Source organism: Rattus rattus, chromosome 9 (assembly GCF_011064425.1).
Source record: "Rattus rattus isolate New Zealand chromosome 9, Rrattus_CSIRO_v1, whole genome shotgun sequence".
NCBI lineage: Eukaryota > Metazoa > Chordata > Mammalia > Rodentia > Muridae > Rattus > Rattus rattus.
Genome location: NC_046162.1, coordinates 16841321 through 16859820, shown reverse-complemented (window position 1 = coordinate 16859820; position 18500 = coordinate 16841321). Strand labels below are relative to the sequence as shown.

Genomic DNA, 18500 nt, shown 5'->3' with positions numbered 1-18500 from the left:
TTGGTTCTGGCTGTTGTCGGGGACACAAGGAATAGGAAAGGCACTGGTCATCGCCTTGCCATCATTTGCAAAGGAGAAGTCCCCCTCCCCTCAGTTTCTTCACGGGGCAGCGCCGGGCAGTTGGATTTCGCCACCTGCAGCCAAGCCTCGAGCCCACGTCTGTCCCAACCGAACGCGGGTATGGACAGCTCTATTTCTCGCAAGGTATAGAGCTGGGAGCTACGGAGAGACCCTGGGACTTCATGCCACGCCAGAGTTCTCTGCAATGGCAGCCGGAGCCCGGGTTCTAAAGCCGTAACCCTCCTCTGGGATGGCCTCGGGGTTCAGAGCAGGGACCGCCGCGGCCCCTCTCGGCCTCGGTCCCCCGGGGACCGGACAGCCTCTTCCGCTCAAGCGTCGTTCACACCGCGGCGGCACCTCCTCTTCCCCACGCTCTGCCGTTCGGAGCTCATAATAAAACAACTCCTGGGCTAGCTGCCAACCCTGCGACCAGGAAAAGCAGCTTCGCGCCGTCTTTCGTTCAGCTCTGGTGGCCAGGACTCACCACACCAAGTCGCCGAGCCGCAGACTCACAGCCGCCATCTTACCACCCAACCACCGCCGCCGCACGGGCAGCCGGGAACTTCAGGTCGCCGCGGCACCGCCCATTGGAGTTGGCCTAACCACGTGACGGGTGCTTGCTGTCATCCGCCAAGCGGATGCGCTGGCGTCACCGGGCCGCGGTCGTTCATTGGACTGCTCGGAGGCACGTGACTTGAGCGCCGCGCTCTCAGCGCGTCGAAGCCCAGAGACTCCAAGCTCCTAGCCCCCCACCCCCCGGCTCGTGACAACGAAGCATCCGCGGTCCAAAGCAGCGGCGGCGGAGGCGGCGCGGCCGGACTAGCGCGAAAGGGAGCCGACTGTGCTACCCGCTCGCTTCCGGGACTCTAGACTCCTCTCCAGTCTTTCTTGCTGCTTCCGTTACGGCCGTTAGACAGGCGCGGGCCCCGGGCCGTTTCCGAGCCTGAGGTGCCGGGCGGATGAGTGTTGAAGTCCGGGTGCTGCCCTGACTGACCCTGGCGCGGCCTGGAAGCCAGTGTCGGTCCAAGCCCCGGGCCGAAGAGGCCCTGGTTGCCCGCGAGCCCGCGCTCGGGGCGGGAGCTGCAGACTGCTGAGGAGCGCCCAGCTCGACAGTCGGCTTCCGGAGCGGCGTCCCCGCCAAGCGTCCTCGGCGTCGCCCGACTTGTTTTCTTGGACGTGGACTTGGCATATCTCGGCTCCCCCCGCTGGCTGACGAGAGAAAGCGGCAGTTTGTCGAGAGGCTTCCTTCCCGCGGACTGGGGACCCGGCCATGGGCCGCGGCGCGGGCTCTCCGCGCGCCCGCCTGCAGCGCTCGGGAGCGGGCCGCTGAGCCGCGCCGCAGCCCGTGGTCCCGGGCCGGCATGAGGACCGCCACGGGGGGACGTCTGCGGCCCGGGTCGGCTCTGGGGACAACGGTGTGCGCCGCGGTCTGGTCCAGCCTCCCGCGTTAGCCTTCGTAAGTAGTGTGTGACACTTTGCAAGAAGTTTTGACAGCTGGAAGACAGATGACTGCGTAGTGGGAACTGGTACCTGCCGAAGGGCAGGGCGGCTGCCCTAACTTCCGTAGACCTGATTGAAGCTTGACTTTGAGCAAGAAAGTCTCACTCCCAGAAAAAGACAGCAGGGAGTCTGAGTCCAGGGTGGACTTAACTTACTTTCTTAAGCCTGATCGGAAGGTGACGGGTTCACGCCCCTTTCCCCAAAGCAGTGTCCCTGTAGAGGCTTTGGTTGTGAATTGTTCCGGGAGAATGGTGTGATGGAGAAGCTGGGTGATTGCCTTGGATTGACTCCAGCCTGTTTTCCCTTGGAAGAAGTACCACAGATTAGTTGCAAAGACCGTCATTTACACTATGTTAATTTAAACACTAACTGACCGTTTAAAGTGTATTTAAAATTTTACATAATTTAACAGATATTCTTAACTTAGTGTTTCTAATTTCAAGGAATTAAAGAATATTGTAACAATTTGTCTTTAAATGTTAATCTTTACAAGTAGATTTAGCAGTAATCCCATTAAAGTCAGGAATAGAACAAAGGATACATTGTCTAATGTCCTGGAAATACTAGTTAATGAAATAAGATAAGAAACAAAAATAAATGTAAAAGAAAAATTGTCATTTCTGTAGATAATAAAACCTTGCATTTTACAATAGAGAAAAACCACTAAATAGGAAAAGAAATCAATGGAAACATTATCATACAAATTTTTCTGTTTTATTGGTAGTCAATTCAAAAGTAAAATGGTTAAAAGGAATGTATTTATGATAACAAAAATATAAAATAGTCCCTGGGAATATCTGGAAATAAGCTTTTGCATAATATGTTTTTTTGTTTTGTTTTTCAAGACAGAATTTCTCTATGTAGCCCTGGCTGTCTTGGAGTTCCTTGTGGGTCAGGCTGACTTCAATCTGAGTTCTGAGATTAAAGATCTGCCCACCACCACTGACCCATAATCCCATAATCTGCTTTATAAAGAGAAGAATTTTTCCTCTGTAGCATACTAATATTCTATTAATTCCGAGTATTTAAAACCTATTCTGTGGGGATTTTTTCCTTTTTGTATTTTATTTAGAGACAGGGTCTCATACAATACAAGCTAACCTCCAACTTCTTGTATGTCCAAGAGTGATTTTAAACTTATCCTCCTTTCTCTACCTCCACAATGCTTGTATTACAGGTGTATATTACCATTCCCATATTAATTTAATTTAATTTTAATTTAATCACAGTGTGGGGATTGAACCCAGGGCCTCCAGTGTACAAGGAAAGTATTTTGATGAACTACATACATCCTTAGCTATTTTTAAGACTTGTAAATTTTCATTAGTGTTTTATTTACAAATTTAAGAATTTATATGACAAAAAATTATGTGAGGGTTTGTAAGATGGCTCAACAGGTAAGGTGTCTGCATCTAAGCCTGAAGACCTATGCTCAATCTCTGGAACCCACATGACGAAATGAAAGAATCAACTCCTCTAAGTTTTCACACACACACACACACACACACACACACACACACCCACTCTCTCTCTCTCTCTCTCTCTCTCTCTCTCTCTTTCATATGAATGCATGTGAAAATAAAAATTACTTAAACTTGAACAAAGCTTAGAGATAGCACCTAAAAAGTTAAACAGATTAAATTTTCTTAATCAACTCTTTCAGATCAAGTTAATTAAATAACATATTTTAAAGTGATTTCTTTTCTTAATTCTCAGACACTTCTTTCCTGGTTTGTTTCATATTTCTTTTGTTTGTTCATTCGTTTGTTTCTTCCGAGGTAGGGTGGTTTTTCTTTGTAGCCCTGGCTGTTCTAGAACTCCATATAGACCAGGCTAGCCTCAAACGCCACCTGCCTCTTGTCTCCCAAGTGCTGCATGGTGTACCATCTCCCAATTACTTCATAGTTCTAAAGAGGTAAACTTGTAAACCTTATAGGAGGCTCTTTCCAAGATCATAAGCACTCATAATTTTTTTTTTTTTCTGGAGCTGAGGACCGAACCCAGGGCCTTGAGCTTGCTAGGCAAGCACTGTACCACTGAGCTAAATCCCAACCCCTAGCACTCATAAATTTAATTATATAAATACAATTCACATTCTTTTATGGACTTTACAATTTACATTTTCTTAAGCATTTGGAATTAAATGTGTACGTTTAACATGGCCTTTAGCATATCTTACCGTCTTAAATTTTTCAAATGCCCTAGATCATGAACATGATCATAAAGCTTAACCAAAATCTGGCTTCTAAGAGTTAGTAGGTGTACTTACTTTATCCTTTAGTCCTGTCTACTTGTTGGCACAGACTTGCACAGACTTTTGTGGCTGATAGGAACATTGTTACTGGCTACGTGCATGGACTGAAAGAAGCTACATTTTAAAAATTTTGGCTACTTCCTTCATCAGTTGAGTGACTTACTGATCCATTTCTTGCAGTAAGATTGTACTTCCTCTCTCTGTGGGGAGCCTGTAAGCCTTTAATTTTCAATTCAGGTTTATTTTCACAGCCAAGTGAATTTCCAGCAATGACCTGAGGCCCTTGGAGTTTCTTTTAGGGTCTTTTGTAGAGTGTCCTAGTACATGTTGATAAACTCTGCACAGGGTATCTATTTTATGAGTTATGTCTTTGCTGTCTGACTAGAATGACTTTTTTTTTTTTTTTTTTTTTTTAAGGCAGGGTCTCTTTATGTAGTCCTGATTACAGGATGCTGCCTCAATCCTCTGAGTGCTGGGATTAAAAGGTGTACTTGGCTAGAATGATTTTTTTTAAAAACTCACTTGTATATTTTTAACTTCCTTATATGGTCATTGTCATAAATTATCCTGAATTCATATTTGTGATTCATTTTTGCAAAGTACAGTCACATTTTGGAAGGGACTTTCAAAAATGATTCTAAAATTGATCTGAAATGGCTAAAATCTAATTATTTTTAAAAAGATAATAAAGACAAACTTTTAATTCAAGATACTAAAAGTAAGAGTTTTCAAGACAGTTCAGTACTGGATAACATTCTCTCAAGTATTTGATTAATATTACACAGCTTCTAGACATGCCATAAATATATGAGGTTGGTGTTGTAATTGCTACAGGAAAAGATTAAGTTAGAGCCAGTAAGTTCACCATGGATTAGAGTTAAAAGTGAAAACTCTTTAATAGACTGACTGGGTGATTTCTTCCATGTGATCTGTTTATAAAGGGCTTTCTAGGTACAAAAGAAATAAGTAACATGCAACAAAACCCAATTTGACTGCATTGATACATAAACTTTTTGACTTGAATTATGTGTGTAAGATGATTTCTAAAATAGGAAAAATTTATATTTGAAACTGTTTGCTTAAACGAGTTAAAGCAATTATAATTTATCAATGGATTCTTCTTGACAGTGAAATTTTTTAATAACTGAATAACTGACAAGGAAATGTCTATTTTTGTTATTTCGAAAATGTCTATCTTTGTTATTTTGGTTTGACCTGGCCCTTCTCTTCAATGTTTGCAGAAACCATGCAGTGACACCTGCTAAGACTTGTTGGTAGCCATGTCGGAGCCCCACAGGGTCCAGTTCACCTCTCTCCCAGGTTCTTTGAATCCTGCATTTTTAAAGAAGTCCAGGAAAGAGGAGGTTGGAGGAACAGAGCAGCATCAAGACTGCGAGCCAGCTGCAGCGGCTGTTCGGATTACACTCACTCTCTTCGAACCAGATCACAAGCGCTGTCCAGAGTTCTTCTACCCAGAGCTGGTGAAGAACACCCGAGGGAAGGTGAAAGGCCTTCATCCTGGAGATAAGGTACATTCTGGCTGCTCTGCAGACCTAACGTGAATCTACCAATATGTTACACGGGTCTCTTAACGTGAATCTACCAATATGTTCACACGGGTCTTTCTATGGGGAAGCGAGGCTGCTCCACACTCATTTCACTCACCTAGAGCCAGCACTGGATGGGAAGGAAGAAAATTCTTTTAGAAATCTTCCTGACTTACGCTAGAGAGAAATATTTGGCATATCCAAAGCTAGTTTGAGTTATGACTATATGACTAACTATATAAATTTAAAAAGTAGCGCCTTTTTTTGGCGTGAATATTTTTATATGACTCATGAGATCATTCTTTTGATGATTGCAGTGTTGCATGCTTTTCCAATGCCCACTCTGGCAGGAGGACAGACAGAAAGATACCCACACTGCTAATCATTTCTGAACAGCAGTGCCTCTCTCAAGTGGTCTCTGGTTTTTGATGTGTAGAAATCTGCTTTTGCTTGCTTGCTTCCTTGCTTGCTTCCTATGCCAGAATTGACTTTGTGAGCTTCAAGCTGTTTGAAAATCAATTTAGTTTCTTCAAATGATTTTTAACTGATGTTTTCTTTTTCTTTTCTTTCCTTTTTTCATTTTTAAAATATTTACTTATTTGTAATGGAGAGGGAGAGAGTGAGAGAGAGTGAGAAAGAGGGAGAGCGTGAATGCCCAGCTTGTCAGTGCTTTCCTTCCGTCATGTAGGACCTGGGAATAGAACTCAGGGTATCGGGCTTGACAACAAGTGCCAAGAATCTTATGATGCGTACCTATCTTCAATTGTTACAGCATTAGCCAGTCATTAACTTTTTAAAGAAGCGTGTGTATTTTTATATATTTTAGAGAGACTGTTTTTCTCTGTTTGCTTTCTGTTGCCATGATGAACATAGGAATCAAAATCAAGTTGGGGATAAGGAAAGTGTTATTTCAGCTTATAGCCTACAGTCTATCCTGAAGGGAAGTTAAGGCAGGAACAAAAACAGGAACTATGAAAAAGTGTTGCTTATTGACTCGATTCTTTTGGCTTGCTTAGTTACCTTCTTGTACAACCCAGGGCCACTTGCCCAGGGGTCTCACCACCCAGGATGGGTCATTCCTACATCAGCCATACCAAGAAAATATTCCCACAGACTTGCCTACAGGCCAGTCTGAAGGTTGTGTTTTTTCTGTTGAGGTCCCTTTTCTAAGATGACTCTAGCTTGTGGCAAGCTGGAAAACCAACCAATCAAACAAAAAACAAACAGAAAAACCAAGTAGCACACTGTGTTACTATGTAGTCCAGGCCGACCTTGAACTTAAACTACTGATCTTCCTGTGGCAGACTCCTAAATGTTGGGTTTGCATATTTACACCACTATATCCAAGTAAAATAATCTAAATAAATTTTAGTTGTATCATACATATAATTTTAAAAAGTACATTATGATAAAATTTATGGATTTTTCATAAACTCAGCACAGCCAGGCAACCTGTACATGGCTCATAAAACACAACATAAAGAGAAAGTAAGTGGGGCCACTCTTGTGACATTTTGGTCTCTAGTGGCTTCTGGTAGAACGAGAATGAGGCCAGCACCTGACTCACAGAAGGGTGGAATGAGATAATGTTGGTAAGTCTCTAGCGCAGTGTCTCGTTGTCAAGTACTCACTCAGCTGACTAATTTTGGGGATGTATGGAGGAAGCATGTCTAGTTAGGATTCCTCACTTTTCTTGAATAAAAATGGGTAGGGTTATGTTTGTTATATTCGAGGCAGGGTCTCATGTAGCCTAGACTGTCCTCTTAATTACCATATAGCAATATGTTCTTGAGTTCCTGATCCTCCTGCTTCTACCCCACCCCCAGTGCTGAGATTAAGGTGAATGGTGTTTTAGTCACCACCTGATTAAAAATGTGTTTTGTTTATTTTTTAAATTTTATGGGTGTTTTTCCTACATGTATGTGTATTCACTGCATATGTGCCAGGCACCTGCTGGAACTTAAGCATCAGATCTCCTGGAACTGGAGTTACAGATGATGCTGAGCCATCATGTGGGTGCTGGGAATTGAACTCAGGTTTCCTCCGAGAGCAGTCAGCATTCTCAACTACTGAGCCATCTCTCCTGCTTCTTTATTTGCTTTTATGTGGATTACTGTTTTGTCTGCATGTGTCTGTACCACATGTGTTACTTGTAGGAGCCAGAAGAGGGAGTTGGATCCTCTGGAGATAGAGGGTTTGAACTGCTATGTGGCTGCTAGGAAGGGAACTCCAGGTTCTCTCCAAATGCTTGTAACTGCTGAGCTGTCTGTCCAGCCCAAACTGTGTTTGTTGTCTTGGTTGATAATATTACAGGCAGAATGAAATCAATGCATCTATACTAAGGGTCATCATGTTGTACAAGGGCCAGAAAACAGGATAAGAAAAATAATTTATCTTATGTATGTGAGTACACTTGTTGCTGTCTTCAGACACAATAGAAGAAGGCATCAGATCCCATTACAGATGGTTGTGAGACACTATGTGGTTGCTGGGAATTGAACTCAAGATCTCTGGAAGAGCAGTCAGCATTCTTTTTTTTTTTTTTTGGTTCTTTTTTTCGGAGCTGGGGACCGAACCCAGGGCCTTGAGCTTCCTAGGCAAGCGCTCTACCACTGAGCTAAATCCCCAACCCCTGCAGTCAGCTTTCTTAACCACTGAGCAATTTCTCCAGCCTGTCCTCATTCTTAAGAAAAAGGAGACATTTGTAGGAGTTGGTTAATGTGTTTATTTATGGGCTCAAACTAAATGGATAAAACAATTGAAATTGGAACGCCAGTGTTCTGACTTACCTTGTTTTATTTTTGGCAGCTGGGGAAGAGAAGTTCCATATTCAATATTATAGAAAATTTATGGAATGTGCACAGAAAAAATTGAATCAAGTTACAAGGGAATCACTCCTTTTCAGTTTTACAAATTCAAGTGGATATGTCTTGTAGTGTTAAGAGTACAGTCGTGCATGAGGTCCTAGGCACCTACTCCCAGTATAATCTGATACATTGATGTAGTAATTCATCTAACACATATTCTTTACAACGTAAGTGCTACTGCACAGGGGGACCTTATAAAAGTGGGAAGGATTGTCCCTGCCTCATAGGAATTGTCAGTCTTATAGCTATTTTTAAAACATTCCAGGAGTACAGGTAGCAGAAGTTACAATATGTTGAGGTTTAAGCCCCAGAGGTCCTTGGCTGAGCTCAGTAATGGCCAACATGCTGTGTTTGGACAAAACTGAGTCTTTAGTTCTGGGTAGGAATTGAAAAGATGTGTTGGCTTGGCTTTGAGGAGTTCATGTTAAATTGGCTAGTGCTCAAAAATGGCTTTTGTTTGTTTGTTTGTTTATTTATTTGTTTGTTTAGTTGGTTGGTTTTGCAGGGAGGGTTTGAGCCAGGGTTTTCTGTGTAACAGTAATGGACCAAACTGGCTTTGAATTCACAGAGATCTTCCTGCCTCTGCCTCCCAAGTAAGTGCTAAGATTAAAGATGTAACCACCACCTATCCAAAAATGGAATTTCTAAAAGTTATTTTAGCCGTTTAAGTTGTATGTAACCATTGTAGAAATATAAGATAACAGATAAGCAGCACATGGTTCTAACAAAGCCCAGGTAGGCTGGGAGGGATGGCACTGTTGTTCTATAGGACCCAGGGTTCATTTCCAGCACCCATACTGTGGCTCTAGCTCCAGGGGATCTGATGTCCTCTTCTGACCTCTTTGAGCACCATGCATGCACCTACTGCACATATAAACATGCAGGCAAAAACATGAAACCACTCATTTATTATCATAAATGTTTATACTGTATATGGACCATAGTATTCTAGTATGTATACACACTATAAATCATGTAAATCTTTTGGTGTGTTTTATTAGACTAGAAAGTAGAATAAAGGAAATTTTTTCTTTTTTATTTGTTTGAAGTTGGAAATTGAGCAATACTATGTAGTCTGGACTGGCCTCTTTGTGTGTGTGTGTGTGTGTGTGTGTGTGTGTGTGTGTGTGTGTGAGATCTTGGAGTTATAAACAGTTGTGAACTGCCTTATGGGTGCCAGGAATTGAACCCAGTTCTCTGGGAGAACAAACATTCATTGCTCTTAACTGCTATGCCATCTCTCCAGCCCTAGAACTATTCTTTTGCTTCTGGTTTTTTTTGTTTTGTTTTGTTTTGTTTTTTATTTATTATATATAAGTACACTGTAGCTGTCTTCAGACACACCAGAAGAGGGCATCCGATCTCATTACAGGTGGTTGTGAGCCACCGTGTGGTTACTGAGATTTGAACTCAGGACCTCTGGAAGAGCAGTCAGTGCTCTTAACCACTGAGCCATCTCTCCAGCCCCTGCTTCTGTTTTTCAAGTGCTGAGATTACAGGAATGTACCTTCATGCTTGGCCTAGAGATGTTTGTTTTGAAGTAAGCCTCTATTTTTCAGTATTTTATGTGCACTCTGAAGTCTTATCATATATAGTATAATCATTATTAATATTAAAATTCCTTTTCAGGACAGTTCAGGATCAGTCATTTTTCTGGAACAACCAGCAGACAATGGAACCAATTTTACAGAGATCTGTATGACCAAGAACATGGAAAATTTAACTTGATTGAAAATGTGAAGGACAGGGTTGGGGGAATGGAGCAGTGTAGATGAGCTCAACACACGAGGTGACTAAGAGCTCTGACTGCTCTTTCAGGGCAGAGGAATCCCAACCACGTTCAATTCCAGGATAACCACATGGTGGCTCACCTGTACCATCTGTAATGGGATCTGATGCCCTTCTGGTGTGTCTGAAGACAGCGCATCCAAATTTTTTAAAATGTGGAGTATTATTAGCATTCAGGGGTAGCTCCCCTTTTGTATTTATTAAAATTGTTAAAATATATTATAAGCATAAAATAAATGAAATTTATAATTTGACTTAAAAAAAAAATATAAAAATGAGGTAAGGCCTTCATCTGTTATCTGTCCTCCCAGTTAAGGATTTAGTTTGAGTTCTTAAATGTCCTAGTGGTAGAGCGCCATCTCTTCAAAGCCTGGGAAATATCAAACTTGTAAAACAAGGTCCAGATTTAGCCTTTTATTTAGCAGTTGGCAGGGTGAGGCTGGGCGTTGAGAAAGTAAGCCTTCCTCTTTTCAGGGTTGTCCCAGCTCTATGGAAAAAAAAAGAAAAAAAAAAAAAAAAAGAAAAAAATAAAATTAAGAATTGTAATGTCCACAGAACTGTGTTCAATACTGTGTTCTTAACTGCTGAGCCATCTCTCCAGCCCTGACATTGAGTATCTTTAGTCAAGGCTCTATTTGAATGAAGCCCCAGTGTTAGGCCATTGTAGATATTTGATCAGGCTTTCTTGAATTGTATTCTCTGCTTTCTCTCTTTAATGTATGGTTTTGGTGTTAATCATGCAAGGATTATAACACTAAGCTAGGCCCCTTACCCTTTTTTTTTTTTTTTTTCTCTTTTTTAAAGCAAATTTTTATTTTTTAAGATCTATATATGAATGCTTTGCCTATGTGTACATCTGACGCCAGAGAGGGCGGCAGATCTCAGTATAGGTAGCTATGATCCACCATGTGGTTGCTGGGAATTGAACTCAGGACCTCTGGAAGAGCAGTCAGCGCTCTTAACCACTGAGCCATCTCTCCAGCACTTACCCCCCTCCTTTTTTTTTTTTTTTTTAAAAAGACAAGTTCTCAGTGGATTGTCTAGGCTAGCTTTGACCACACTCTGAGGTCAGGACTGGCTTTGAAATTGAGATCATTGTGCCTTGGCCTTTCTAGTATCTAGTATTACAATAAATTGATACACTTGGTGAAATTCTGGTGTTTTAAACAGTAAAACATGGTATTCTCTCTTGCTATTTCTGAATAATAGTTTTTATTACCTAGTTTATAAGTGTTGGGTAGTCATTGAAGGTTCTTTAACCAGGAATATGGCTTTATGTGTGTGTGTTTTATTTTTTGTGTAATGATCTCTTTCCAGAAAAAAGATGTCTTGGATCCTTTCAATGATGAAGAAAAAGAAAGGCATAAGGTGGAGGCCCTTGCACGGAAATTTGAAGAAAAATATGTAAGATTTCTGTGTTGGGCAAGACAACAACCTCATTAGTGAGAACAGTCTCCAGGCATTTTAATGTTCATTTAGTGGGTAGTCAGAAGTGATCTGGAAATAGATGTGTATGCAGAGGAAACAGAATATAGCTATTAAACCAGTGCATTAAGGTACAGAACTCTTATGTGGCAGGAGCAATGTGTGAGTTAAATGGGTAAATAAATAAGGCCTTAGAGGATCTATTTTGTTGTAGAGCAGAGGAATCTATTTTGTTCTTCTTTTTTAGGCCATTTATACAAATTAAATCTTTAGGGGAGGGGGTGGGGTATGTATATATGTGTGTGAGAGAGAGAAGAGAAACAGAGAGAGACAAGTTGGGGGTAGTATGTGTTTTCATTGCTTTACAACTTAGTCACTAGCTCAAGGCAACTTTTAACTGTACTTACCAAAAAGCATGTGATACCTTGCTCTTAAATTTCAGGGTGGAAAGAAACGTAGAAAAGACCGAATACAGGATTTGATTGATATGGGGTATGGCTATGATGAATCGGATTCTTTCATCGATAACTCTGAGGCGGTGAGTACTCAGTGATATGGTATTGTATGATACTGACAGTGGGGAAGCGGGGTTGTGACATTTCAGTATGTCCTCTTTGCACAAGCAGCACTGAACTTAAGAGGAAGAGACCTCCTGAATCCAGAACTTTTTTTTTTATTTGAAAATCATGACCTCTTCTTTCCAAAGCATCTAGTAGCTTGCACACTAGTGATTGAAGAAAGGATGGCTTAGCATGGTCAGTCTGAAGAGTGACAGGAAATCCCAGTCGTATCTGTTAAGATGTGCTTTGTACCTTGGCCCATGGAATCTGAAGTGGGAGCTGATGGTATGTTTTCCCCCTTTAGTATGATGAACTTGTTCCTGCTTCTTTGACTACAAAGTATGGAGGATTTTACATCAACTCAGGAACCTTGCAGTTTAGACAAGCTTCAGAATCTGAGGATGACTTCATTAAAGAAAAGAAGAAAAAATCTCCAAAGGTTAGGATATTCTTCATTTTGGACTTTAGAAATAATTTTTGATGTGACTCTGTGAACTTAGTAGGTTACTCTAGAATATGTAGTCTCTTAAATGGCCCAGGAGACTGGTGCACAGGTATATGATGTGGACATGGGGACAGGACTTAGTCAGGACTTAGTCAGTTCATCCGTGTCCCAAGATGGTCCTGCAGGGTCATGTTTCCAGATAAGTTTCAGGGAGAGCTGTGAACCCATTCTTCGTGACTTTTCCACTGTAGACTTGGAAAGGACTTTAGTTTTGGGGCTGTCACTTACTGCAAATTAGTCCACCTTAGTTTGAGTGTATTTCAGGGTCTGCCTACTACTGCCCATTACTTAAAATGAGAGGGTTCACTTACAACCAATTCTAGAACAGCCACCATGGCCTTTACTTGGAGGTTTGCAGGAAACACTGTTGTTGGAATGTTGTGGGTTCTTGACCCAGGGACTGCTTTGAGAGAGAGCTTTTTGTTCATGAAGAAAATGAGATGGGTCTGAAGATAAGATAAACCCCATCCAGAGCAAGGCCAGTGCAGTCTAGTGTATTTGCTCTCCCACTCAGGGAATTGTGTAACTGCCTTGTCTTTAATTCTCAGAAGCGGAAGTTGAAGGAAGGTGGTGAAAAGATAAAAAAGAAGAAAAAAGATGACACTTATGACAAGGAGAAGAAATCGAAAAAGTCCAAGTTTTCCAAAGCCGGGTGAGAGGCAGCAGCTTTTCACTAGGAAAAATTCTGGCCCGTTAGGGCACACAAGAGCCCTGGGATACCTGGGAGCTGACTTTCCCTCCCTCCTCTCCAGCTTCAAAAGGGGCTATAGGGCCTGACCCTCCTCTCCCGTCTCTTCTGACAGGGCTGTTCTCGGCAAGTCAGCCATTCTCATCTGTGTATTGGATAGCCTGTGTCCCGTCAGCAGCTACTTCTGTCACCAGATGATTGCTGATACTCCTTCTATTGGCACTCCTCTCTGCCCTAGCTCTTCTGTCTCTGTTACTTTCTTTTGTTTTCTATGGTCGTGATTCCTCCTTACTCAGCCCAGCTGCCTTCCAAGTTGCTGCTGTTCTCTGCTTCTCATATGTTCTTCCATGAAGTAGTTTCCTGCCCCTCCCACTTTTTGCAAACTTTTATTTCAGATTGGTAGTTCTTAAAAACCCATTGGATATTTAACATTATATAACACTGTATTACTAATCTGTATTCATGCTCAAGCTTTGGTCCAGCAAAAACAAGTTCTCTATGCCAAAAGGATGGAGGCATAACAGAGTAGACTGACAGAACAAAGACTTTGATGGAGACCCTTCCCTGGGAGCAGGGATGAGGCTGCTGAGTTTTTCATGGAGAGTTCTACAATCTGAGTAACCAGTTTCCCTCTTGCTTGCAGCTTCACAGCCCTCAATGCCAGCAAGGAGAAAAAGAAGAAGAAGTACTCTGGGTCATTAAGTGTTCGAGAGATGCTCAAGAAATTTCAGAAGGAGAAAGAGGCTCAGAAAAAGAGAGAGGAAGAACATAAGCCTGTAGCTGTGTCATCAATAGAAGCTCAGGGCCTGAGGGAACTGGAGGGCACTTCTGACCCATTGCTCTCACTCTTTGGCTCTACTTCTGACAATGACTTGCTCCAAGCTGCCACTGCCATGGACTCCCTGACGGATTTGGACTTGGAGCAGCTGCTCAGTGAGTCTCCAGAAGGAAGCCCTTTCCGAGATATGGATGATGGAAGTGATTCCCTTGGGGTGGGATTGGATCAGGAATTCAGGCAGCCCTCCTCCTTCCCCGAAGGCCTGCCAACACCCCTGGAGAAGCGTGTTAAGGAGCTGGCTCAGGTATGGTGACATAATATATCTGGGCTTTCCTGGAAGCCATTTCAGTAGATTGGCATTAGCTCTGCACCTTGTGAAGCTTGATGCCCAAGAAGTCCTTAGTGAAGGTGGAGGGCCTTTCCCAAGTTTCCATTTCATCCCAAGGAGGAAACAGTGTAATTTTTGCCTACCAGGATTTAGTTTTTCACCTCTTTTGATTCCTCCACTTCTGGAGATTTTACTTTGGGGAAATTTTTCTCTTGTTCTCTTTTCTGCCAATTTCCTTCTCACAACTCCCCTTTGCTTTTGTTGACCAGACCTTATGTTGACAGCTGAGGTAAAATGTGATTTTTGAGTTCTTCCAGAGATTTTGAAAATGCACTGGTTTGTAAACACATATAGAACAAGCACATGCTTAGCTGTTACTGGGTTTTACTTGCTCCCTTGTGGTAGCATCATTAGTGTTGAGGTGTCCCTATTTGGTGATGAGTGGAAGCTTAGTCTGAGCACCTCTTCCCGTCTCAGAACACAGCAAGCAGTCTTTAGCATGGAATAGCCATGCTGCTCTTTTGCTGAGTCAATTCAATGATTGACTACTAACTGTAATCTACCTGTGGATCATTAGTTTTTGTACCATTGCCTTGGTTAAAAAAACACTTCCCTGGAGACACTGTGATTTGGACTGTAGCTCCAGCAGTGTTTGTATTCAACTAGTGATTTTTAGAGCATTTTCAGAATCACTACTGTGACTATTTCATGTTTTAGGACAGTGTAAAACATCAGCTTTGGTATAAATGTTTTGTTTTCTCACCTAGAGAAGATATACAAAGCAAACAAAATTACCTTATTCACAACCATAGTTTCTCCTTGTTAGCCTATGTATGGTTGTATGAAAGTGTTCTTGAATGTAACGCTTTTTAATGAATTGTGCTTTGCCAGGGACTCAGTTAACTGAGTATGACATCGAAGGGAGAAAAGAGTTGAATCTGCCCTTGGCAGGTTTGAGCATAATGTCTTGTTGCTCAGAATTTATGTTTAAAAAATTCCTACTTGTTCTTTTCAATGCTTTGATTTGTAAGCACATTGTTTTGTAGTCTCTCAAAGGCTTGTTAACCAAGTTAAATGAGAACAAGTGATAGTAAACCATTGTTTATTTTAACAGAAAAGTCAAAATAAAACTCGTGGTTATATCCTCACTTCCATAGTAGATTGTGATCAGAGTAGTAACCTATTATTTTACCTTTTTTGGGAAAAGATATAGTGGGAATGAAGTGCCACAGCCTGAAACAGTGTTGGACTGTGGTACAAGAAAGCCTCTCTGGGTAGACATGCTATCTGGTGAGTTGTCTCTCCTGAATAATGGCTCCCTTACAGCTTACATTACAGATTTTGCTGTACCTAGAACCCTTCATACTTATGCATGGGTGTCTGGGTGCCTGGTCCTTTTTGAAATTTGCTAGGAAAGGTAGTCTTTCCAGAGAAGAATGTATTTAGACATAGAACGTTACATAGAATTCCAGAAGCCACATGTGGTTATTTGTATCCTTAACAAAGAATTCTGTGCTAGATCTTGAAATGAACACAGCATTTTAAATATTAAATTTGAGGGGGTTGGAGAGATGGCTCAGCAGTTAAGAGCACTCACTGCTTGTCCAAAAGTCCTGAGTTCAATTCCCAGCAAGCACATGGTAGCTCACAACCATCTGTAATGGGATCCGATGCCCTCTTCTGGTGTGTGTGAAGACAGCGACAGTGTACTCAAATACATAAATTTGAAAAATAAATTTGATAGTTGGGCATGGTGCCACTCATTTATAATCCCAATTGTTGTTGGTGAGAGGAGAATGTGTCGTTCTTGGCAAAAAAAGGAAGTTCAAGATTAGCTGGCCACACTGTAGACCCTGACTCAACCCCAGAGTTAAACTTGCTGAGCATCATTGTTGGTAGCAGTTAAAGTATTTCTTCCTGTATTTTTTACTTCCCTAAATTTATTTTCTTCTCTTATTCTGTTTAAAAACATGATTAGATAGATAGATTTTAAGTCTTGACTTTAGGTGAGATACATGCCCATTGCTATTGCTTAAATATGGAAACGAATGCTAAAACTTGGGCTTGCCTGCATATCATTTCTGACTGTGCTGGTTAAGTGGCTCTCTTCTGATCTTCCTGGGCTCACACTTGTAGTCACTCAACCAGCACATTAGCCATATGCTGGCGAGACTTCACCTCCAGGTCGCTGCAGATCATCGTAGGCTCACTAGTTACTCAGCCTTACCTCATATTCGAAATCCTGCTTCAGTCTCCAGAGTAACTGGGATTATGGGTGTATGCCAACAAGCCCAACTTCAGTTAATTTGGATTTATTTAAAAATGTAGCACCTAGGGGTTAGGGATTTAGCTCAATGGTAGAGCGCTTGCTAGAGGCCCTGGGTTCGGTCCCTGCCTCTGAAAAAAAGAAAAAAAAAATGTAGCACCTAAGTAATTCACTATAAAGCCAGATCCTCCAAGATGCAGTTTAAAAGGCTTCAGAATTTTTTTTTAAAGGTTATACAGGCAGAAAGCTTTTGAAGTACTGGAGAAATGGCTTAATATCTAAAAATAAAATGTGTAGCCTGGTAGTACATCTCTCCCTGTGACTGTAGCTCTTAGGGAGTAGAGGCTGGGGAATCAAGAATTGAAGGACAAGAGTGAGAAGGGTGGATCAGTGGCTAAGAATGCTAGTTGCACAACCATCGAGGGCCTGAATTTTGGATCCTAGCACTTACATAACAAGCTAAGTATGGTCTAGCATGTGCCTATAACCTTAATCTCTCAGGGTGGGGTGGAGCAGAAGGATCTGTGACTAAAAGCCTAGCCAAAAATACAAGAATACTGAATTCCAGGTTCAGGGAGAGAACTTACCTCAAAGGATTAAGGCAGAGAGTGATTGAGAAGGATAATTGACCTGTTCCTTTGGTGTTTTGTGTGCACACACAAATACCATGCATACACACAAATTATATCTAAAAACAGAGTTCAAGTTTATCCTTGGGTTAATAAAACCCTGTCTCAGAAAAGGAATATTTATTTGCAAACTTAAAACTGTTGACGGGCCTGACGAACAGTGTGATGTTTGAATATCTGTTTAAGGAATGAGGTTGAATTAACTAAGGATACTTCTGGGTCTTAGAACTAGTAGTATAAATTTAAACAAAACAATAACTTGTCTGGAGAGATAGTAAAGTGTTTGCCCCACAGCATGAGGACACAAGTTATGACTCCCCAGAATCTTTAGATAGTAAGCCATGGCTCCTAGACTCAGCAACTGAGGTGGTCTGCTAACCTATATTTGTACCAGTGCAAACACGTGCAGCCATACATACATACACTCATACATACACACAGGATTCGATTTTATTTTCTTCCTTTATTAACTGAGATTGTAGTTCAGTGGTGCAGGGCTTGAATAGCAAACGTGAGGCCCTATATTCTATTTCCAGCAATGCAAGGGTAGGGGGAGAAAACTAACCCAAACAGAAGCAAAAACCCCAAGTATCAAAGTAATAGAATCCCACTGCTTTAAAGCACCAGGATAGAATTCTGAATGCTTTTTAAAAGTATAAGAAGTTGCACATGCCCTTAGCCATACATACAGTAACTATAATCCTATAATCCTAGCACCCAAAAGTCAGGGTGGCAAATTTGAGGATAGTCTGAGATATTTTGTAAGTTTAAGGCTGGCCTTAGATGGCCTTAGATACACAGCAAAACTCTTTTTAAAAAGTAATAAGTAAAATAAGTTCACTTAAAAATAAAATTCATTTTGGGTGGTGGTGGTACGTGTCTTTAATCCTAGCCCTAGGAAGGCAGAGGCAGGCAAATCTCTTGAGTTTGAGGCCAACTCAGTCTACAGAGTGAGTTCCAGGACAGCCAGAAAAAACCTGTCTCAGTAAAATAAAATAAAAAAGACCACACATGTCCTTTCTTCCACTATCCAGTGTTTATGTCATCCCTTTTACCTGTTTTCCTCTGGGCTATTTTTTAGCCAAGGTTTCCTTAGAAGCTTGAATTTTGTATAGTTTCTTCATATTCATTTCTGATTACTCAATATTTAATTTTTCCCTTCTAGTTTGCCTTAAAATCATGTGTGTTCATATGTTTTCTTTCTTTCACGCATTCAGTGGACCTGCTACTTGATAGCTGTGGTGAATATAATGGCCTAGATTCAGATTCTTATCCTCCATGATCTTGTCATGTTCACAGACAATA

General features: G+C 41.6%; 2 protein-coding genes across 7 annotated transcripts in view; one reads left to right on the top strand and one right to left on the bottom strand.

Moving 5' to 3' along the window:
• Glyr1 (glyoxylate reductase 1 homolog) overlaps positions 1 to 662 on the bottom strand; it is a 35641-nt gene extending 34979 nt beyond the window's left edge. For 2 of the 4 annotated variants that reach the window (XM_032912552.1, XM_032912553.1), the window contains exon 1: positions 545 to 660. In XM_032912552.1, the coding sequence (XP_032768443.1) occupies positions 545 to 582 (38 nt within the window). In that variant the 5' untranslated portion in view covers positions 583 to 660. Of the gene's footprint in view, positions 1 to 544 lie in introns of all 4 variants that reach the window. The other 2 variants (XM_032912555.1, XM_032912554.1) reach the window with 2 other exon arrangements.
• Positions 663 to 746: 84 nt separating this feature from the next.
• The window catches only part of Ubn1 (ubinuclein 1), a 35279-nt gene continuing 17525 nt past the window's right edge, over positions 747 to 18500 (top strand). For 2 of the 3 annotated variants that reach the window (XM_032912551.1, XM_032912550.1), the window contains exons 1-7: positions 748 to 1516; positions 5056 to 5343; positions 11334 to 11420; positions 11884 to 11979; positions 12306 to 12440; positions 13055 to 13158; positions 13838 to 14276. In XM_032912551.1, the coding sequence (XP_032768442.1) occupies positions 5095 to 5343; positions 11334 to 11420; positions 11884 to 11979; positions 12306 to 12440; positions 13055 to 13158; positions 13838 to 14276 (1110 nt within the window). In that variant the 5' untranslated portion in view covers positions 748 to 1516; positions 5056 to 5094. Of the gene's footprint in view, positions 1517 to 5055; positions 5344 to 11333; positions 11421 to 11883; positions 11980 to 12305; positions 12441 to 13054; positions 13159 to 13837; positions 14277 to 18500 lie in introns of all 3 variants that reach the window. The other variant, XM_032912549.1, reaches the window with a different exon arrangement.